The sequence below is a fragment of the Nesoenas mayeri genome (genome assembly GCF_963082525.1).
Source record: "Nesoenas mayeri genome assembly, chromosome: 14".
Lineage (NCBI taxonomy): Eukaryota > Metazoa > Chordata > Aves > Columbiformes > Columbidae > Nesoenas > Nesoenas mayeri.
This window is the reverse complement of record NC_137556.1, coordinates 9,998,650-10,021,225: the sequence shown is the minus strand read 5'-3', so window position 1 is coordinate 10,021,225 and position 22,576 is coordinate 9,998,650. Positions and strand designations below refer to the sequence as shown.

Below are 22,576 nucleotides of genomic sequence, written 5' to 3'. Positions count from 1 at the left end.
ATGCCGGGCGGCGGGGCCGGGCTGCGGTGGGCGCTGCTGGGAGCGCGGCGAGCGGCGGGCGCGGCGGCCCGGGGAGCCGCCATGGTGAGGGGCCCGGCGGGGCGAGGGGGCGGCCAGGGCCCCACCGGGGCGGGCGGTGGCGGAGCCGGGTCCTGCGGGCCCTGCGGGAGCGAAGCGGAGTGGCCGCCCATGGCCACGCGTGCTCGGCGCGCAGCCTCCGGCCCCGCTCCCTGCCCGGTGGCTGGTGGGAGTTTGTACATGGGGCTGATCGCTAATGGCCCTCACCCATCGAACCGGCAATATTTAACCCTAATTTTTAATGTTCTTTTTCCCCCCTGAACTTCTTCTAAATGAAGGTTATCGGTGACCGAGTTTAAACCCCACGATGATTACATGTCACCCGTGTGTTGTGAGTCAGGTCATTATATTCTGTGCTAGGTCAATATTGGTGTGTTGGTGCCCACACTGCACGTTTCTGCTTATCTGGGGGGCCCCGTGTTCTGGTGCTGTGGGTGCGTGGCTGTGAAAATGCAAATGGCATCTCCCACCTCTTTATTTACAAGCAAGTTCCTGCTGCTTTCTGCTACATTTCTGAATATATTGTGGATGTGTTGGAGGGACTAACGCGGGTAACTTATTCCTAATCAAAATGCTGTAATTGGCGCACTCTGGGGCCTGCATCGAACTCTCTGTATTTCTATTAAAAACTACACAGTTTAATTTGAAGGCACAGCACTGCTTTGTCAACGCCTGTGTGTCTCGGGAAGGTGACTGCAACGTCCCTAAAACCAACAGAGATAATCTCTGCTGCCTGCTGGGACTAAACTTGGTGCTGCCTCCTGGTTGCAGTCCTGGAGGACTTTGCTATCTCACAAAAAGCACGCCCGCATGATTTTTTGTAAATTAGCCTACTCATTTCATCTCTTGCCAGATAAAAATATATTTCAAGATAGCCATTAGATTTGGCATTTTTTGTATGTGCTTGGAAAAAGAAGTGTGTAAGAAATTCATGCCTGCAACTGCACTTATAGCAGCAACAAATCTGATACTTGTATTCTCACGAGTCCAAAGCTGCATTTGAAGCGTAAAGAGCCTAAATTAGTTCATTTTGCGATCTGTAAAACCCATCTCTTGGACTGGGTGTATCCTGCTGAACCCAAGCGGTGGCAGTGATGCCATCAGATTGATTTACGCTATATGGGGGTTTTTGTCCCTCGTTATTGGTGAAAATGTCGCTCCTCGGCTGTCTGCACCTCCACGCCTTGCTGAGGTCGCACTAATTGCGTTAATTCCTGCTCTGCTCGGGCTCGCAGCCCCATCTGGTGGCACTGGGGCTCCGGCCGGTCTCTGCAGCGGCGCTGCCGGCGCTGCCAAAGTCCAAGTCAGCCCCGGGGCGGCCGTGGTGCGCACAGACCCCCGCGCCCCAGGGGCGCTCTGGGGCAAAATCGCTCAGCCCTTTTCTGGAGGTTCTCACAAACCTGTGCTGGCTGCTACTTTAACGGCTACAGCAGCTTCAGTTCTGTTCTGCTGGGGACAGAAGTTCATCCCATTAAAGCATGGCGTTCATAATGTGAGTTTGAGACCCACCTGTTAGAATGTATCGTCTAAGTAATCTCTCATGCCCTTAGTCTCTGCTCTTTTTTTTTATATCCAAGCCCCTCTGAACACCCCGCAGAACTTTATCTCGGTCCTCATGTGCAGTTCAGACAGGGATTCAGATATTTAGGCAGATGCTGTAATTTGTCATGTCTGTGTTCCCGGTGGCTTAAGAAGGGCTAATTTACTTAAAACAGGACATATTTAAACATAGGGGCTTTGCAGAATCTAGTGCTTGTAGAAGTAATTTGTAGCATATCATAATTGTGTCTTTATTGTACTTCTTTTTCTTTTCATTGTGAGTTTAAAAGCTCTTTATTGCTTGCAGAACTCCACAGTGTGTGCTATCTTGAAATCTGTTCCAGCTCCCTTAGGAATAGCAACATGCAAGTTGTGGAGAATACAATTTCCTATTTTGCTTCTGTCTTTTTAGATATTCCCCTGATATCCCTTTTAACCTTGTAATTGTACATTTAGCATATAATGTAAATAATCCTTTATTTATATGACAGAATGGAATATTTGAAAATTAATTCAGTTGTTACAGCGTTTGGATGATGGAGGTGAACGAGGGTACAGGTGCGCTGGTGTCTGTGTTCATTCCCACGAAGGAGCCTGATGCTCTTTGTTGGCTTTGTACAAAAGCATTTACTGAACTTAATTGACCAAACAGAAATGGTCTTTCTTGGCTGCTTTGAGTTACGCTGGTCTGTGAAATTATAGACAGTAAGAAACTGTACAGTGAATTTTCTACCTCTTTACCTTTCTACAATACATAACCACAATTTTGTTGTGTGGTTTTCTTATTGTTGGACAAAAGAGACCCTCAGCCTCACTCATGTAATGTTGTTTTTTTCCTCAATAGTCTTCGCAGTCCCACTGGTTGACAGCAGAGGAGAGGAACCAAGTTTTACTTGATCTCAAAGCTTCTGGCTGGTCTGAGTTAGGTGAAAGAGACGCCATCTACAAAGAGTTCAATTTCAAAAATTTTAATCAGGTAATTATTTTTATATACCACTTTGAATATAAAGGAAATGTAATTGCTTTGATTTCCATATGATCCTGGTGGGAAAGTATTTATATTCAGAAATTTGAGAGCATCCTTGTGGGGCCAAACTATCTTGGGTTTGCCTTGACAGATTGCTCTCCGATTCTGATCTCATTAGGTGGAGTAAATTAATTCTGTTTTGTAGTTGTTAAGTAGATTTTTTTTCTAATATTACAATTTCTTGATTATAATATTAGGGCCAGCACTATGGGATTAGACCAGTATTATTTGATCCTGGTGTTTTTTCATTACTAGCACTCATAAATCAATGCTAGAAATATGTAACTGATGGACAGTGGGGTTCATTTTTGACTGGAAAAACTTGAGAAAAAATGGGTTAAGAACAGAAAGTTTTGGGAAGTAAGGTGGAGAAAATATGATACATTTTGCCTTCCCAGCAGGAAGGCAGAATTCTAGTATATTGTGGAATGAATCACAGTAGCTGATCTCGCAGTGTCTTCAGCACGGCAGGCTGGAGTTAGACCATGTTGGCTTTTCATTTGAAGTCAGGATCCTGAGCCGTGTCCCGAACTCACAGTAACACACCTTGGACATCAGTGACAAACTTGCTTTAGAAATCCTGAGTTTCTCCTGAGATTTGCAGTCGGCTACATTCCCCTCAAAAACTGCCTCCTGAGGGGTCATGACACTGCTTAGAAAAAAGTCACGTTCCAAGAGCAGGCGTTTCCCTTCTGTTCTATTTCTGAAGGGGGTGAGCGCTGTCTGGGTAGGAGGGGAAACCCCAGGTTCTGTTGGGCGATGGCTCCTGCTGAGCTGTTTCTTCCCGCTGTGAGGGGGACAGGGTGAGCTCCAAGCTTTGCTGCTGTGCAGGGGGACCTGGAGCTTTGCTCTTAACTTCTCATTTACATGGCCGTGCCTCAGCCCTGATCAAGATTTTTTTTGGAAATCACAGTGAGCTAAATAAACAACAACTTGTAAGGCTGGCTATTTTTCCCGCATTTTGTGCAGTAGCTATCATGGCAAGGAAAGCCTGGGCAGTAGAGGGAAGGTGGGCGAGGTGCTGGCCCCTCTTAGCTGGGGGAAGCAGAAGAGAAAACTTGAGACAAATCCAGCTCATGAGCAGGATGGTGCTGGCCCAGGGAGCACATCCAGAGCCCCGAGTACATCTTTTCCTGCATTGCACTTCAAACCTAAACATTAATACAGAACAAATAAAACCATATCAGATATTTCAGAGGGGAAGGAAGGAGGGAAGCCCGTGAGAGGGAGCTCACATGAAACCTTGGTGAGATGTGCAGGCAGCCCTGAGCTGGAGCAACCAGGAGAAACCATCACATTTGACACCGATGAGGTGGAAGTAACCCTTGGAAGAGTTGAGATTTTCAGCCTTTGTTCTTTGAATATTCATGACTCTGCATCTCTGCGGGGCATGGTCAGAGTCTGTTGGTTCAGCACAACTAGAAATGACTTTTTGTCCCAAAGTTAATAAAAAGTGGTTTTGCATACTGTAAATAAATCAGTTTGATCAGAGGGACTTGTGTGTGCCAACAGACAGGTCAAGAGACAAACTGGTGTGCCCCACCAGCAGATATTTAGAAAACCCATTGCTGTGGCAAAAAATTACAAAGTTGTGGGGTTTTGACTGTGCATGTTTGTCTTACAACATAGGTAGATATCCATATGTCTTCCTCATTTGAAGATCGATGAAGCACATACCAATATAGGAAGCTGAGTATGTTTAATATGCCCATTAGTAAATATGTAGTATACATTTATACTTCTGGTACATGTAATCTTAGACAGGGTACTCAAAAAAATTGCCGCTTAAATTGTTTGGGAGATATTGGTACATGCTCTTTCATGCGTGCTTGCCCGTCATGGATGTTGGGGAAGGCAGAAATGAGAGCAGAGTCTGGAAATCGGCTTCAAAACTGAACATTCTGCGCCCAGCCAGGAGAACGAGCTGGGCAGGTGGGTCCCCCGTTTGGATCAAGCTTTATGTGCAAATATCTGAAGGCAGAATTTCACCTGCTGATTGTAGGAGCTACTGCAGTGTCCCCATTTTGCAGAGAACAGAACCTGTTCCTGTTATCAGAGTCCCAGGAAAGGGCTCAATGTGCAGATCCAGAGGGGACGCTCAGAGCTGGTATTAGGGAGCAAGTATTTGCCTTTCAATAAGTTGAAGCTGAAAGTAAATTAAAATTATGGATGTATGCTTATTGGTGCATATGTTTATAATAACTATTAATAAATATTGTGCTTATTACCACCTAGGGAACAAATGACAAAAGTGGAACCATATCTGCATGGTACTCCAGGAGAATTTAGTCGTGCAATGAAAAAAATCAAACTTGCAGATACAACTTATTTCGTTTCACTTAATAAATATTCTATTTTCTTTCTTTAAAGTGTGAGTATTTAGTGAAAGTCACAGGACCGAGAATTATAACTTCCTCACTGATCTTCTTGCTGCCCTTTTACAGATGGTGTAAAATCAGGTGTGTATAAAAAAAAAGGAAAGAGTAGTTGAGCTGACATGAAAGGTATTTCAGATTTATGTTTTGCAGATGATATTGGTATGATTAATGTATTCGTTGCTTTTTTTTATTGCTTCTCGCAGATAATGTTCATGATGCATGGAAAATTCTGTGGCTTTAAAATCTCTGCCAGGTTTACAAAGTCTGTGTATGTCAACAGATGTTAAGAATATAAACACAACTTTTATTATAAAGTCCTGCAAATGTGTAGACATGAGTTTGGTTTATGTATATTCTTTTCAGCATGAGAATGAAATGAAACTTCTGTGAAACAAGAATTATTTAGATTCCTGAAGCTTTCAGGCCGAGATTAGCTCGGGTAAAAGCCATCAGTGACGGGCTGCCTCCGTTAAGGCTGACGAGCTAATGACACCGCTGGCTTAGGGAATTGGTTTGGAACCCAGAACTTGAAAACACTGGTGCTGTTGGTTAGTCAGAAGATACGTTTTTGTGCAAATGGGCTTTTTGGGTACAATTCTCTAAAGGAAGCTGGAAACCAGCCTGGGCCCCAGCTGGAAGCCCTTTTGTTGTGGTGAGTGCCCCTCACACACTGGTCCTGGACTGGATGCTGGTCTGTGTTCCTGTTGCCTTCAGCGTGAGATGGGTGGTGGGTGTTCTGAACCTTGTATGAAATATAAATACGTTGACAGTGAGGGGAAAAATGCAAATGTAACTCGACTGTGGAGGAGAGCACTTTGGAAGAGCCGCGCTGATCACACTGGTGCATCCATTCCTCCTTACGCCTTGCAGTTGCTGCGGGTTATTGCCACTGTTGAACAGCAGGTGGGCAGCAAGGAGTTAAAATCAGAGTCTTTTACCTCCAGGCCCATCGCTGGGGTGCACTGCCTCAAGGACCCACATGATGCACATGCTTGGCAGAAAGCTCTGACCATGAGCGAGGTGTTGGCGAGCGCATGTGCTCAGACCAGCCAGGGCAAGTCTCGAGCCCTGCCACGCATCCAGGGGCTGGTGAGTCTCTGTGAACCTCACAGCCACATCAGGGAGCTTATTCAGGGCCTTTTTCCCTGGCTGCAGGGAAGAGAAAAGCAGCTAGTGATGCTTTTGGACCGCTGTGTAGCACCAAGAAGACACGCTCTAGTCCATTCATGTCTTTGTCCTACTAAAAACGTTTCTCTTCCAGCTGTGGAGCAAGCCCTCTGCTTCCAATGTGCCCAAGCAAAATTCAGAATCCCGATAGAAAGTTAATTTACACCTTCAGACCACGCTGGTAACTTCTCCCAATTATTGTTCTGCATGCTCAGAAAAGAAACCACGGAAACGTTGGGACTAATGTTAAAAGCTGGCCATCGAGGCAGGGAAGGGTTGTTGAGGACCTTGATGTTCTTGCCTATATCTCAGGAATTTCCTGGGATTTTATTGGCAGTTCAATACATCTCAGGAGGACTGATCCTGCAAAGACCTGCCTTCAAAATCAGCATTTCCCCGGGTTCATCTTGAGCCAAATCCCCACGGGGCAGGCGGCTGCCAAGGGCTCCAGGGGATGGTGCTGAGCACTCAGTTTGGGTCCTTTGCCCAGCTGCTCGTTTTTGCCAAATTTGCAGGAACATCTTAACTCCGAGACTTCCATGTCTCTTGTCAAAGTTGGTTGGATTTGATCAGAGGGTTTAAGGGGCAACTGCCTGTGTGATTGCATTTCCTTCAGTAATCACGCCAAGGCAGAAAATGCAGTTAGGAAATTACAAAGGTGGGCACATTTGCTGATGGTCAGGTTCAGCATTTACAGCTGCTTTCTTTTATAGGGTAAGTTTTTAATTAAGGCTGGTTTCTTAAAAAAAAAACCCCAAAAAAACAAAGTCATATAGGAAGTCTCCATAAGACCTCTAACGTCATTTTGTAAAATGACAGGAAATCAAATGCTCTAAGAGATTTAAAATAGCTTTTAAAAATATCTTCTGTTCTGGGGCTACGGGACCAGGCAAAAGATGAGCCTGAGTGGAGGGGACAGTAAGGAGACGCCTTGGAGGACAGTGCTTAGTGAGAGTAGAAGCACATGTGTTTTGTTGGAATTGTTGCTTTTTGAGAACTTATTTAAAGATCTGCAAAAAATCTAGAACAGCTAAAGAAATCATTATTCTCACTTTGCATTTCCTTTCTAAATTTTCTAGCTCTATTGCTTGAAATACAGAAAAACAGAACAGAACAAAACAAAAAAGCCCCAGACATAGCATGTTACAGTAGATGCCTTTTTTTTCCCCCGTCCTCATGGAAATGCCCATTATTTTCCTTCAGCTGTTGGGAGACATACTCAGATTTGTCCCTTTAAATTGATAATCCTTATTGTAATATCACAATTACACATCTGAAGGAATTTTGTAGAATAGGTAATGAATACTCTTTACTTATTTCGATACTGGTACTTGGGGCCAGTCCCTGTAATGTCGTCTGTGTCAACGCTCCCTTTTCCTACTCCCGGCACATTGCTTTGTCTTCTGGATTGATCAAAGATTGGAAAATTTGTTTTTATGTACATAGGCAGTGTATTTCATTGCTGCTTTATGTACTTAATTTTTTGGCTGTTTGGCTGAAATCTGTCCACGCCTTTTACGTATTGAAAACATAATATCCTTTAACCTACAGTCTGCAGAGTTAAAATGAATTTCATGTTAAATATTCGGTTGTGGATCACATCTCCAGCTTTTTATATGCCACAGTGGTCTTGTGGGTTTTTTTCCTCTCCATTGTCTGATAGTGAGGTCATTTTCAGTCCTCTGAGAAATTTTATTCCCAGCCAGATGCGGGCCATATATTAAAAGTAGCACCTGTGGCTAATATCACAGCAGCTTACCATAAATTTACATGGTAACTAGGATTATATCTGTCAAGACTGTTAAAAAATGTCTAGATTTAATTTGATTTCCAGTATTGAAGGAGCTCTCCAACATTTTGCTTCATAACTATATTTTAAAAGTTAAAATCACTCCATTGTTAAGTTTTATAGCACTCCCAGTGCCCATTAAGTTGATTTGTTAAATGGGGGTCAGAATAAAGCAAGTTGGCTACAGGAGGATCGGAAACCAACCCATTTGTGACAAATTTAGTCCTCACGTGTGAATCTTCTCAGACCCAGGGACTGATTGGATTCAGGTGCAGCTTATGTCGGTTGTGTTTAACCTCAAAGCCTGAGCAGCCTCAGCCCCTGACTGTCACTTGTGCTAATCAAAAGACGAACCTGTTTTCATTTGTTTGGGGAGGAATTGCTATTTTTATTGTAGTATTTTAAATTTTGGTATTTTTAATGTAGCATTTTACATTTTTGCTGATTTTAATGTAGTATCAGTGTGCTTGCTCCCTCTGCTAGAGTTTTCATTAGATTGCCTGTTGAATGAAATGTTGTTTCTTTTGTCTGCCCAGGTAGGTGCTGGTTTTCATATAGTCTTTCCTAAACTGCTTCATTTTCTGTTATCCTTTGAATCCTCTCCCATATGCTATGATTTGTGCACCTGCAAAGTTATGAAAGTATTTCTTTTGGTAGTTATGTTGTTCACTAACTTCCCTGAGTTTATGAATACAATAACCGATTTACAATAAATCAGAATTATTTATGGGTGGATTTACAGAGTTGAGAAAAATCTTTGTATCTGAAAATAATGAATTTCTGGCGTATCTTCCTGTTGACATTTTCCTTTATTAGAAACTGATAGTGAAGTTTTTGGGATTGGCAGAGGTTAACCTGCCGGCTGAAACAAAACCAATAAACTGGCTCAAGTATGCACAGTAAAATATATATGATTCCTGGATGGTCCAGCCTTCTTGTGATCCAGTAAATAATGCTCTCGCCTCGGAATCGGCAGGTTGAGGTGCAGCTGTGGGACATGGACGTGGTCCCCCTGGCCTGCCCGTGGAAGGCAGGGAGCTCCAGGCTGGTGGAACACAAGGGGGTGTTCTGGGGAAATGGTTTGTTTGAAAGCTTCCGAGTCTCCTTCCCTGGCCTTAGAGGAGAAGATGCTGCTGGTGGGACACAGTGTCTGCAGTGATGCTCCCAGTTACCTGTCAGCGAGCGGTTTGCTACAGGTGGGAAATTCTGCAAAGCTTGGAAGTCTGTACTGGTGGAAATAAGGAACTGGGTTGCATCTAGGCAGAAATTAAATCCTTGGTGCTGGGAAATACTGGATTTATTTTCTTCTCATGGTCAGCATGGGTACAAAACCACACGAAAAGTCAGCCAGTGCTCCAGAGTATTTTCAGACCAACGTTTTGCACTTGGCAACGTTTCTCTGTTTCAGATAGCCTTAGTGCATCAGCAGCTTCTTGTGTCTTTTAAAGTCCTTCATAATTAGTCTTTTCTTATATATCTGGGAACTCTTGTTTTGTCCTTCAGTCCCTTCATTAAAACTTCAGAGTTTAATGCATATGAGAAATGAATGTCTGATAAAAGTCAGGCAGGTGATGAACAGTGATTGCTCCTCTTCTCCTTGTGGGGTATCTCATCTCCTCTTTGGCCAGGGTCCGTGTGTATGGGTCGCACTGCCCTTGTGTCCCATCTGCTTGGGACAAGTTAACAGTACCAGTGTCACCGTTATAACGTCATCCTGGCAGTACCACGAGTATCAGGCTGCCAGGATTGTATAAAATGTCATTATATTAGTCATATTTAAATAAAATCAATCATGTTGAAATTAAAGATTCAGAGCAGGAATGTCCTTGTGACTTAGCTGTCATTAGGGATGCTCATTTTCTTGATGAGCTAAGTCATATTTCACCCTAGAATAAACCATTAATTTATTGGTTATAATTATTGGGGGAGGTGGCATTCCCAATGGGTGAGTTTGTCCCACTGAGGAGACCTGTTGTATCTCCATTTAAACAGGCCGCTGCTTAAATTTGCCCAGCTGACCTTTGGGCTGCTCTCCAGTTAGCTCTAATACAAATGCTTTCCTTAAAAGATGGATTTATTATCACTCGTGTAAAAATTATTACAGCATTTGCCTTGTGCTTGTTTCATGCATTGATCTGAAAGTTCAAAAGAAATTATTTGTCAGAATTCCTTTTGGATTTCACAAGCTGTCTTGTAGACTTGGAGTAGAAGAAATGTTTCTCCTTTTTTTTTCAGCTGCACAGATTGATTGCTCACTCTGTTTGAATTAAATAGAACAAACGCTGTATCAGCCATGTGGGCAGGGCTGCGGTACATTTGTACCAAAGAACCGCAAATGTGAGCAGGTCGACTTGATTTTAACTAAAGTTCAGACTCTTTCGTTGTTAAACCACCTTTGGAAAATGTCACAATTTTGAGTGCAGTTGGACACCTTCATTTGGGAAAATGCAAGTATGACTGATGCTGCCTTTGCTGAAGAAGATGGTCACTCAGAATGATTTTTTACTTTTTCAGTTAAGGAAACCTGATGTCTTGCTACTCTCTATGCATTAAAATTTATTTTTATGGGAATGCTGGAAAGATACTGATTAAATGCAAACAGCACATCTCCCTGTCCTGGTTGTTTAACCTTTTGCATCCTCTTGCTTTTGGAATAATGCCTGACTGTGTTTTCAAACCATTAATTGCCTTTTATGCCAGCAGCTCTCACTTTCTCCTACTCCCATGAAGGAGGGAGAAGCTTTGGGATATTATCCTCTGCAATTGTAATTAAAAATGGACGCTGGCTGGCAGAATCAACTAAAATAAATCTGTAACGCCCGTATTTAAAAATTAACCATTACTCACCAAAAAAAGCACATCAAACCCACTTAGCGGACATCCGTTAATCCCGCGGTGAGCCGTTTCGGGCTTTAATGCACACTGTTTTACACGTTAAGGGGTTTGAAGTCGCGGGCCGGCACTGACCTTTCACATCTGCTCCTCTCGCAGTCGGAATCTCTGCTCGCCGCTCCCCGTCAGGCTGGATTAACGTGATGAAGTGCAGCGCTTCTGCTGGCTGCAATTTCGGGGTTTTGATCAGAATTATTTCTTTCACAAACAATCACGGTTGGCTAAAACGTTACATCTGCTCTGAAAAGCCACTGGCAGGCCCACAGTTTATCGAGGTGACGTGAGCGTAATTTTTTTTTTCTTTTATTCCTCTTTATTCCCACAAACCTGCTTCATATGGGGAGAGCTTCCCATCTTCCTCTTCCCCTTCTCTTCTTTTAATTTTGTTGGGCTGAGATAACAAGTTGCTTTGGACAAACATAAAGCTGGCTGTGATATCTTGGAGGGATTTGGTGGGGATCCCCATGCTGAGTCAGCACCTCACTGCTGGGCTTACCTAGTGCTAAGGGTGCTGTGTAGGATAAGGTGGTTTTATTCCTCAGATCAAAGAGGAATGCCCTGATTTCATGATTTAGTATGATTTTCCTCATGCTGTGATAACGGTAGGCAGTTAAACTTATGTCTGTGTACGACCAAGGTGTCTGTGGTTGGGAGAATCTTTATTCCATGATACAGTAGGTGGGTGGTTGTAGCAAGCTAAACCACCGTTGGCTGTACAAGCCCAGGATGTTGTGTTTCTGCATGCATCTTGTAATGCCCAATCTAATGAAAAACCAGAGGTGTACAAAGGGTTTCCCTTCATGATGTGCTTCTATGAATTTGTAAAAGAATTTGGTGTTTGCTAGAGGACTGAGAATTAGTATTTGTCTCCCCTTACGAGCCCATCTCTCTGTTCCCAGGTGTACTGATGTACTAATGGTGTGGATTACCCAGAGGAACCCTTGTATCTTAGTGAAAAAAATCAACCAGCCAAAAAAAATTAATGGGACCTCTCAATATATTGTACATTGAATGTACTCTGCCACCTCGGGCATGTACTTGGAGCACATGGAGGGGTCTGAAGACAGCTGAAAATGTCAAATACAGCTTGTTTATCTAAATTGTTGGCACTTAAATGAGCCTGGTTCTTAATAATGTGAGTTAGGGCAGTTGCATTCCTCCATTTCTCCATGACCTGCTCTGCTCATTCTTCCAAATACCAGGGACGGGAGATGAAGCACAGGTCTAGGTAGCCTACAGATCACAGGGGGAGCAGTGGGCATGGCAAACAAGGCAAGGTGCCAAACCGCTCTGAGACCAAAGGATGCCGCAGAGAGGAAGATGCTTGCTCTCTCCTAATCTTTCTTCAAAGGATCTGTTACTTTTAGAGTTGAAATGTCTGTCTGCAAAATAATGTTTGAATTTTATAGTGCAATATAAATTAAAAGCCAAACATGAAGACCCATTCTGACAATACAGCAGGATGCTTTCAGCATCCCTGGCTGGATCTGCAGTAAATGTTCCTCAGTTTGCTTTGTTTCATAGCATTAGGTCTTTTTAGCTTCTGGCTTGGCCAAGAGGGTGATCAGAAGACCTCTTGAGAATTCCTCACAACTCCATCGTGATTTCTTTGTCACATGTTGGAAAGGTTGACCTTGTCTTAAAAAAAACCCCCAAAACCAAAACCAAACCAAAACAAAAAAGCTGACAGTGTAGTGGTTAAGGGGGATAGTGGAAGATGGAATGGTCATGGGACCAGGAACAACTTCTCTTAATGCATCAGAAAGCAGTGCCTTTCTTATCTCTCTTTGATGTTTTCCTAGGATCATAAATGGCGGAGATTTAGAGGGTTATCAAAGACAGGATATGATTGCCCTTGGATACTCAGCAGAGAAGATTTTGGATATTAAACTGGTAGTATGTGTAATCTTGGCCAAAAGACCAAGGAGAATTTTGTCTGAGCACTCCCTATGTTATCCACAGCATGCATGGCATGTGAACTTCATATTCATGTCTACAGAATGAAACAATTCCTTCATGTGTGTTTAAAAAGAAACAGGGGTAAACCAGTAATATTTTGTCCTGATTTCACCAGGTCTGTTCCATCCAAAACATGGTGTGATGGGATAATGAATGTCTCTGTTCTTCTGCACCGTACCTGAGCTCTTTAACAAAGTCAGAGGATTTGAGCACCTTTTTTGAAGTGGGGCAATCACCTAAATTAATTTTTATTAATTTTTGCCATGGCTTCTTGTCATGGCTGAGGCTGGTTCATTGCCCAAGTGGCAGCATCCTTGTGCAGCACAAAGGACATTGGTGGGCAGCGCCCTGGCAGAGGGTGCCTGAACTCACAGAGCTGGAACTGGAGACCAACCGCACCTTGTTACGGGTTTATTTTTATGGTGGTTTGTGTGATGGCTTTATTACAGTCCAGCCAGGGGTTTCATTTGCTGGGCCAAACATTTACTTTAACAAGTGAAGTTATCGTTGTTCTTTCAGTTGTGCAGCCAAGAGAGTTTATTATTTAAAGTGACTGATTGCTTTAGCAGGTGCTTGGTTAATGGGAGCTTCACTGTATTATTTAATGTTTTTAGGTAGAGTGCAAAAAGCTCATTTTAAAAAGTAATGTTTCTTGAAACAGCCATTTTATTTGGTGTAAACCTCCTAAGTGCAACCTTTATATTCCATTTTTGAGCACAAAGCATACAAAATTGGCTTGGGAGGTGGAGAGTCACATTTAGCTGACTATGTGGCTGGAGGACTTATTCTGTGTTCTAGTTCAGTCCTGAAACCAGGGATTATTTTCCTTCTTTCTCTCTAAAATCTAATTTAGAGTTCTGTATTTTTGAATAAATAATATTTATGAGGCTGTGTTTACCTAGAGTGCTAAGGAACTGGGGGGAAAAGGGCATTTATTTTGAATATTTCTGTGAAGTGATCTATCACAGACATAATGGGACCTTGTTCCAGGTTAGGTTGGGATTTAGGATGTCTACTGATTTTGCAATAGTCTTTATGGGCAACTGTAATTATTTTTATCTACCCATAAGCAAATGAATGTGCTTTGTAATACGGTTGTATTGAGCCAGCAGAGTCTAGGCTTGAAACTTTTATCACCCACAGAAAAAGGTTTTTATGCCGTTTTATGACATCTCCATGTTCTCTCACTTCTACTCCATCAAGTCTGTAAATCTTTTGGGTACAATAGGTGATTAATTTTGGCGTGAAGTCTGTTCATTGAATCACTGAGAATATTATCTGCCTTCTGTTCACAAAATCCAGGTGCAATCACTTATTGTAATAAAAATGAGAATAGGAAAAAGGATTCTCAGCAGTGAGGCTGCTGGGGAAGTCAGGATGTGATGAGGAAGATGGTAACAGATGTAACATTTTGTGTTATCAGCAATAAGAGAAAAATATATCTGAAGTCAGCAGTTATGAAAATCCTGATATTAACAGACTGAGAAAAGATAAAGTTGAGGTTTGTTGCGCAGAAGTGTGTGAATGTCACACACTTAGTGAGCACAAGGGGAAGAGGAAAGGCGAGCGAGGAGAAGGCTGTAAGAGCAGGTCCCTGCTCTCTACCTTCCTTGGTCCCTTTGCTCGTGTTGATCCCATGTCCCTTGGCCTCAGATGAAAATTTGTATTTGTTTTTCCAGACCAGTTGAGTCTCAGATGGGGCAAATGACTCTTGCACCTGCTTTGCGACAAACTGATGTCATCACTTAGGCCACCGCTGAGCTTGGGAGATGAAGCCCTTGACTCAAACCTCTTTTGGAGAAGCTGCGCCTCAAGCAGCATCAGGACGGTGTTGTGTCTAGTGCTGCGCCTGGTCTGGATCCTGCCCAGCGAGTGTAAAATTCCAAGTGGCTTGGGCTTTTCCTGGGACAGAATTCCTGAAATTGCCTTCTGTCATCTCCTGCAGCTCTTGACATTGTACCGGTACCTGTGTGAGAAACGTCCCCGTTGAGGAAAGGCCGTGCCTCCCAGCCCTGCTCCTCTTTGCCTCCATTTATTCTTCATGTTCTTCAAATTGGTAAATCATATGACAATAAACAGAAATACCCTCAATGAAGAGAGAAGGGGAAACTGTTGTTTATCTGGTCAGGTGGTTTAGATTAGCGGTGATGCTGGTCTGTATTATGTTACTTTAAATCATAGTGTCCCAACAGGACATAAATTATGAAGATTGTTACAGTATGTTTCATCCAATGTAAGATCAACAAATTGGAATAATTTTTTTTATAGGAAAATCAGTGCTTTGGCAAGGTTATTGTTGAAGAATTTAATTTAACTTGAGCTTTACTTGCATTATTTCTTAATATATAAAAACTATTTGCATAATGTATGAAGTATAAACATTTTTAGAATCAAAGGCAAGAATGCCTTTTCCAAGATTACATAGAGTGGCAAACTACTTAGAATAGATCAGTGTTTGTGCTTTTGCTGTCAAAAATGTTTGATATAGAGCTGGCGAGCTAGTTTCTTCACCGACATAATTGTAAACAAGTCTTGGGAGACAGAAACAGCGTTCTTTGCAGAACATGGTGTAAAGGTCTTCACAGATCTAACATGGAGAGCAGTGTTTACAGCTGTAGTATGAATATAAAAAGGTGACTTTTTTAGAGAGCAAAGCAGCATTTCAGTTCTGTATAAATGATGCGTGCAGATAAGTATGGGCGATGCGAGTAGTTTGTGCTGGATGTTAAAAGGATGTTGTAAATGCAGAAAAGCATAGGCAATTACATTTGAAATTGTAGTTGTGGGGGGTTTTTCTAGTTTCACATTTTGTTATGTAGACAGAAATGGCCGTATGTCTGCAGTATTCCTCTGCCGTCCCTTCCCTTTATTAGTGTCATTGGAGTATGGCTTTCCTCAGTCCTGAGCGATGCCTGGGGAGTGGGGAGGCTGGCTTGGGCTATTAAAAAAGATATCTGGCTGTGATGTGTGAGATGTTGCTCACCTTCAGAGCCTTCTGGCTGCCCGTGTCTGGGTGGGGAGGGATGGAGGGAGAAGGGAAACGCGGGCACAATGCTGGAGCTGGCGTGGCCATCGCTTCCACTCTCACCGGAGAGATGGGGGCAAGAATAATCTGAGTGTAGCTCTATTTTGGGAATGATTTAGTTGCATTCTCAAGGACTGTCCGGCTGTTCTTGGAATGGTATTAAAAAGGCGAAGAGCAGTGGGAAGGCGTTCCCCTGGTTTATGTCATGGCTGAATAGAGACAGGGCCAAGAAAAAAGAAGAAAAAATGAAAATATCTAATGCCACATGGATGTGGTGTCCCTGGGGATGGTTCAGGCAGGCAGATGAGCCCATCAGGGAAGAATCCCACAATGGGCATGTGGTTTTGAGAATGAATACCTGTTCTCCCATGCTGCCATCACCTTCCTAAATACCAGTTGGATTCCTCTTTTTTTCTGGTGTGCTTTAACCACCTGTCATTTTCAGATGAAGAGTGTAGCCTTGTGAGATGAGTTTTGCATATTCGTAAGGTAAAAATCTTTCTTAATGGAGTAAAGAGAGTTAAACAAACCCTGCATTTTTCTTGAGAGCACAACAGAAAATGTCATGAGATTGAGTCAAACTCATGTGACTAGCTAAACATAACTTAAAACCTCATTAATGTCAAGCTATTTTTCCTTTTATCTACTGACCCATAGCTCACTGTGAGGTAGTAATGTCAGCTGGATATGTGAAAGCTTCTGCAGTTTGGAAGTGAACCTTAAGGATTTGAGTTTATTGTTGTTACACGTGTCGAACTCCTCCAGAGAACACGTGCTGTATACTGGGTGGTTTTCACTGGGATGAATGGAAAGCAAATGTGTGCGGCATCGTCATCATTGCCTTGTATGACCATGTCGCTATAACTTGTTTTATTTATTCATTTCCCACTGATAAATGATACAGATGCAGGCTGGGTGGGTGGGGAAGGGAAGACAGGTAGCCCTCGCACGCCAGAAGGTCAAGGTTAATGCTACCTCCAGTGTAATAATGACAGATGGGAGGCAGAAACCTTAATGTACTTGTGATTAGCATATGGTTTCCTTGGCTGAGTGTCCGAAGGATTTAAGAAGCCTGGGTATGCTCTTCCTAGCATACGCATTTTAGAACAAATAAATAAAAAGTGTGTATTATTATATTGTTGAGCCTTTCAGCTGTTTTTCTTGAATATCTCCACTTTTGAGTCAAGTACTGTCAGCTGCTTTGTTCTGGAGATGCTCTGGGATAATCCATCACTGGGGACTTGCGGGCGGTGATATATTAGCACGACATATCGACCTGTGTTGCTTTGATGTGTAACTCATCAAGATAATGTTGGCAAGCGTTGTACAAAAGCAGCATGTTTTAAAAGTATTAAGATGAATTGATTCCTTGCTTAAGAAGTGTGAAAGGAAGAATAATAGCAGATTAGCTCCGGGATGCTGTGGTTCTCCCAGAGCCGTGCAGCCGCGTGCGGCGCAGAGGGACAGATGGAATTTCATCTTTTCCTCCCACTTCTGACAGCAAAGTGTCTGGCCCTGGTTTTCCCATTCTCAGGCAACAGAAGTCACATTAAGTTTTATTTTGTGGTGGCATATTTTGTCACTTTCAAAAGAAGTTGGGCCAGTCCCAAGACACTATGTGACAGCTGAATATTTTAAAGTGTGTGGGGTTGTGTTTGATTGGATTGTTTGTTTTGGTTTGTGTTTTGTTTTGGTTTTTTTTTTACTTTATTAGGTTAACTTTTCCTTCCAATTGTAGCTCCAATTTGTATCTCATAGAGGCATACTATGGCTGGTGGTATTAAAATAACATTTTAGAAGTAATGTTATGACTGAAACACCAGGTTTTAGTTCCTTTAGGTCCTTCTTTCATGATCTTAAAAGATATGAAGGGAAGAGACATACTAGTACACCCAAGGCATCTCCTTGTCTGTGCAGGATTCCTTCACTTGCTGCTTTTTCTAATGATGTTTGTGGCTCATTGAAGGGACTCTCTGTCTGCCGTCACTTGGGAGACATGATGAACTTATTTCTAGTAACCTGTGTGTCTGGATGTTATTTTAGCTCAAATATCCTAAAAGGGTTAAACCAAAGTGTCTGCCTAATGTGCCTGTTACTGAAATGTCAGAATACTTGATAATATTTAATACACCAAAACCTCTTTTAGCACTTCTTTATGCCTTCCAGAAAATGCACAAATCCTTTCTTTCTCCTGTCTTTTTATTTTTTTTTAGGGAAAAATCTGAGAAAGTTCTTGGTAGCAGCTGAGGGGCTGCAGATATCTGTTACTAATATAACAAAAGTCAAGATTGTGTTGGGTCTCGCTGTGGGGAACGAAGTACTTGCCCCACTTTCATCAAGAAATGTGTGATGGTCTGATAAACTCTGCCCACCAGTGCAGTCTTGACAATGATCTTGCACTGCAGACTGCTTAATAATTTTCATTATTTTTAATTAAAGTTGAAGAAGTGCAGACTCCTGCTCAAATTAAGGTTGGTTGTGTTGCCGGAATGTGGTAATTACTTTAATTGATCACAAGATAGTTTCCTTGATCACCAATTAGACCAAATTACCGATCAAGTTTCAAGACGTGAAGAAATGTCCAAACTGATTTTATGTAATGGTGTTTTCATATCTAATCAAACCTAAATATCTTTTCCTTCCAGAGCCAATTGTATTTTCCCAAAGAAAGGTTACGGCTCTACAAATATAAAGGTGATTCATAAACAATAGCATTCCAATTCATTTAATTAGCAAAGGAAGTATTTAAGACCTTAATGGAGATTGTACAATGTCTAATATAACCTGCATATATATGTAGGTGGGGGAGTTCCTCAGATGGACAGACGCTGGTAGAGCACACATTAACTTGGTAGGGATTTCATAGATTCAATCTATTTTTCCCCTGCTGTCTGGTTGCACAGAGGCAATGTAGTTGCAGATGCATGTTTTAAACTTTTGGGGACATTTCTATATAGATTGCTGTGTTGGAAGTACATTCCTATTAAGCCCGTGAACAGTCTAAAAACATTTAAATTGAATATCGTTCAGCACTATTAATGCAGAAGTTTTGCAAATCATTGCTAACATCTAATGCACAACTTGGAGCTTTCTGCTTCAAACCTGCTGCTGAAACATTTGCAAATTTTTAAAATTAATTGTTCGCTTGAAGTAAAACTAAACCAAGTGAGAGCTTCAAGGGAAGTTAGGTTTCCCTGAATTTTGGAATGCTCCTGGGTCAAAGAAAAAAGCTTTTTAATTGCTGACAGTTTGGTGATTTCCAAATGACAAACCTCATTGGAATGATTTCCCCTGATTATAACGTTTGCATTCATTTGACTGGCAAAGCAACTAACAAAGTCATACTTCATCCAGGCACCGATTCTTTGTTTTTTCTTAAAGTTTTTTGTAATTTGTGAGAGGAAAAAAGGCTGAAACTATTATCAACCATTATATGTTATTCATTGACCACATGTTTGTTTGAAACTGCCATCACTTGCTGGAATGCAGGCTATATACATTCTCCTTCATAAATTAGCACAAAAAAAAACCCCCTAAATCAGGTAGGGGTTTTGTTGAGCTTGTTGTATTATAATATGAACCAGACTATAATGTGGATGTTACTTTTGCTTTCCATGTTAATTTGGGTCCTGAACCCCAACGGATGGTGCTCAGTATGAACAAAATGCGCTGACTTAGGGACGTCCTGCTCACGCACTGAGGCCATTTGGGCCTCGCGGCGTAATCATGTTCTTGATTTACATGGACATTCTAATTTGCTTTATAATGTAGTGATTTGCTTCTAAGTATTTTGGCATGGTCCTGCTATTATTTTCTTCTTGAGCCTGTGATAAAACCTGCATCTTGAGGGAGCATGCTGTGGAGAATACAGGAATGGAGGATTGGAAAACCAATTTTAACTCATTTTAAGGGAAAATATTTTCTCATAAATCAGAGGGGCAAACTCCCCTGCCACCTTTCTTACTCCAGTAAAATAAATAGCAAAATAGCTACATGAAAGGATGCATTTCTGGAAGTGGTATCAGTAATGCTGTGGCTTGATGCTTAATTGGAAACGGCACATTTTGAAGATGCAGTAAGGGATGAGGGGTTTGGATGTTTAAAAATCACTGTTGGATGCCAAAGGTAAAATCATTGCTCTCATGAATTGCTCTGAATCCTGGAGTAAGTAACATCGAGCAGGGTGATTTACTGGGGTCTGAAGGGGATGATTTCAGCAGCCTCAGGAAATGCATCGGTATCATGAGAAGGTGAAATGCTCCTTGAACGCACACAAGGCTGTGGTGCAGCAGCCTGGAGCATCTCCAGGAGTTTTTGAGATTTTTGGGGTGACTCTTGCAGATCCGCTGCCAGTCCTGGCAGGTGAAGGAGTATTTTCCTCTTTGCTCTTTCTCTCCTTAGGCTTTTGGATTTATGACACGTGTTGCTCTACAAGCAGAGAAGATGAATCACCACCCGGAATGGTTTAATGTCTACAGCAAGGTAAGGTGTTCACCAGCCCTAGTTACAGGCATAGCAAGTTTATATGCAAGGAGGAGGTAGGGGAATGGTAAGAGGTTGTGTGTCTTTGTAAAGATATTTGGGATTTTAAAGACATATTGAGATTTTTGTAGTGGTGATATGTATGGCCCCGGGAATCAAACTCTGGGGGCCTGTCTTTTACCACTCTGGCTGAGATCTAAAAGTAAAGTAGAAGCCTTTAAACTCTTGTTTAGCAAGCCTGGATAAATAACTGTTTTAAAACTACCCACCAAGCCTCATTCCTTTCTGTGCAACGTGTCGGGAGCCAGCGGTGCAAGGTAGCAGACTGTCGATGTATAGGTACCTAAATGGGAGCCTGGCAGTCTCAATTTAAGGTTGACTTTTTAAAAATTGTAGTCTCCTATGTCTCAACATAGCAGCTTATAAAATTTCTTTATAATATTACCTGATGGTGGTCTCATATTTACAAGGCTTATAAGGTATCCTGCAACCCTCGAATGAAAGTGCTATGTGAAGGGGGAAATGATTGCTGTCCCTTTATTTTTATTTTTTATTTTTATATTTTATTTTCTAATACTTCTCATTGCATTGTAGCGAGTTGTTTCTTTTAGCATTTGGCAAATATATGGCTATCTCACTAAAAATATACCAAAAGCACACATGGACAAGCAGCCTGTGGCTGGGAACCACCACTCCCAGAGCAGAACATTCCCCCTAACAGAGGCATCCCAGCACAGGCTCCTCCTCATCAGCCCTTCAGGTCACCCTCTTTAAGGGGACATTAAATGATCAGCAGACAAAGTCCTTATCACCTACTCTTCATTCTTTTCTTGGCTTTCCAGAATATTCAGAATTTTTATTACCCCTCTCTCTCCAAAATCTCAGTCAAAAGCGAGACAGAGTAACACCCAACATGTCATCTGGCTTAGTCTAAACAAACCCGCGCAGGCAGCTGCGTCATAGCAAAATGCACCAGTCCGTTTGTTTTTCTTTTTGAAATTAATCTGCAACAAGCTCAGTGGTTTTTTTTTTCACCTTCAGGGTGCTGGTTTTTAACAAAACGCATGGGCCCCTGACTTGGCTGTTGGCAGCTTGGTCACTGGCCCAGGTTCTTCATGAAATCAATCCATGGAATTTAAATGTAAAGATTGAGTTATTTAATCAGACACCTCTTCTTGGATGAAGCCTAGGAATGCAAAAGCTGTTTTTATTCTGCAGAGGGGCTCACTTTGGTCAGACTTCAGGCTCTGTTAAGTCTCCTCACCTCCAGTGTCTCCTGGTTTATGTGACCAGTGAGCATCATGTAAAACCAGTTCACTACAGAGACACACAGCATTCCCAATGAACTGCTGCTCAGCCTACGTGGCAGAGATCAAAATGGCTTTGTAACCCCTTTCCTTTCCTTTCCTTTCCTTTGTAACAGGTTCAGATCACGCTGATTTCCCATGACTGCGGTGGACTGACCAAGAAAGACGTGAAGCTGGCTCAGTTTATTGACAAAGCTGCTGCCTCAGTGTAACAGAGATGTAAAATGTTTTAATACAGTGTCCACAAGTATTTTTTATTTAAATGGTGTCCTTTATACCTTGTAACCTTGATTTCACAAAACCCTTGAGACAAGATATTTTGTAGAAAGAGTATCTTAGCCTTTTAGTCCAAGACCCCTCTAGATGCTTGTCCTCTGCCATTGCTGGCTCCACCTAAAATATTTAGCAGCTAAACCAGCAACAAATCAGTTTCAAACAATCCTTTTCTAGAAAGTAAAATAAGCTGGAATGGAAGGAGTAGCCTACTCGCATGTGTCGGTGTTCCCCAAGCCCACAGCAGCTGAGGCTGGTGACAGCTGCCACGTGAGCCTGCCCTGTGCCCTGCTGCGTCCCTCCTATAGATCTGTATGTCTTGGCACTGCAGACAGCGTCAGAGCAGCCAGGGTGGGTCAGTCCCCTCTGGCTTGGTCCCTCCATCTCTACCAGTGACTGGTGGCAAGTGCAAGGGACGCTGGTAAGAGCAGCACAAGCAGCTGATGATCACAGAATCACAGAATGGTTTGGGTTGGAAGGGACTTTCAAAGCTCATCCAGCACCACCCCTGCCATGAGCAGGGACATCTTCACCAGCTCAGGTTGCTCAGAGCCCCGTCCAGCCTGGCCTGGGATGTCTCCAGGGATGGGGCATCCACCACCTCTCTGGGCAACCTGGGCCAGTGTTTCACCATCCTCAGTGTACACAATTTCTTAAATC

The 22,576-nt window shown here is 42.5% G+C and overlaps 1 protein-coding gene across 1 annotated transcript; it reads left to right on the top strand.

Moving 5' to 3' along the window:
• PCBD2 (pterin-4 alpha-carbinolamine dehydratase 2) lies at positions 1-21,855 on the top strand (the record flags this gene model as incomplete). Its single annotated transcript, XM_080353453.1, has 4 exons — positions 1-84; positions 2,462-2,593; positions 20,256-20,336; positions 21,760-21,855. 4 exons carry the CDS (start codon positions 1-3, stop codon positions 21,853-21,855), a joined length of 393 nt encoding a protein of 130 aa, XP_080209579.1.
• Between the last annotated feature and the right edge of the window lie 721 nt (positions 21,856-22,576).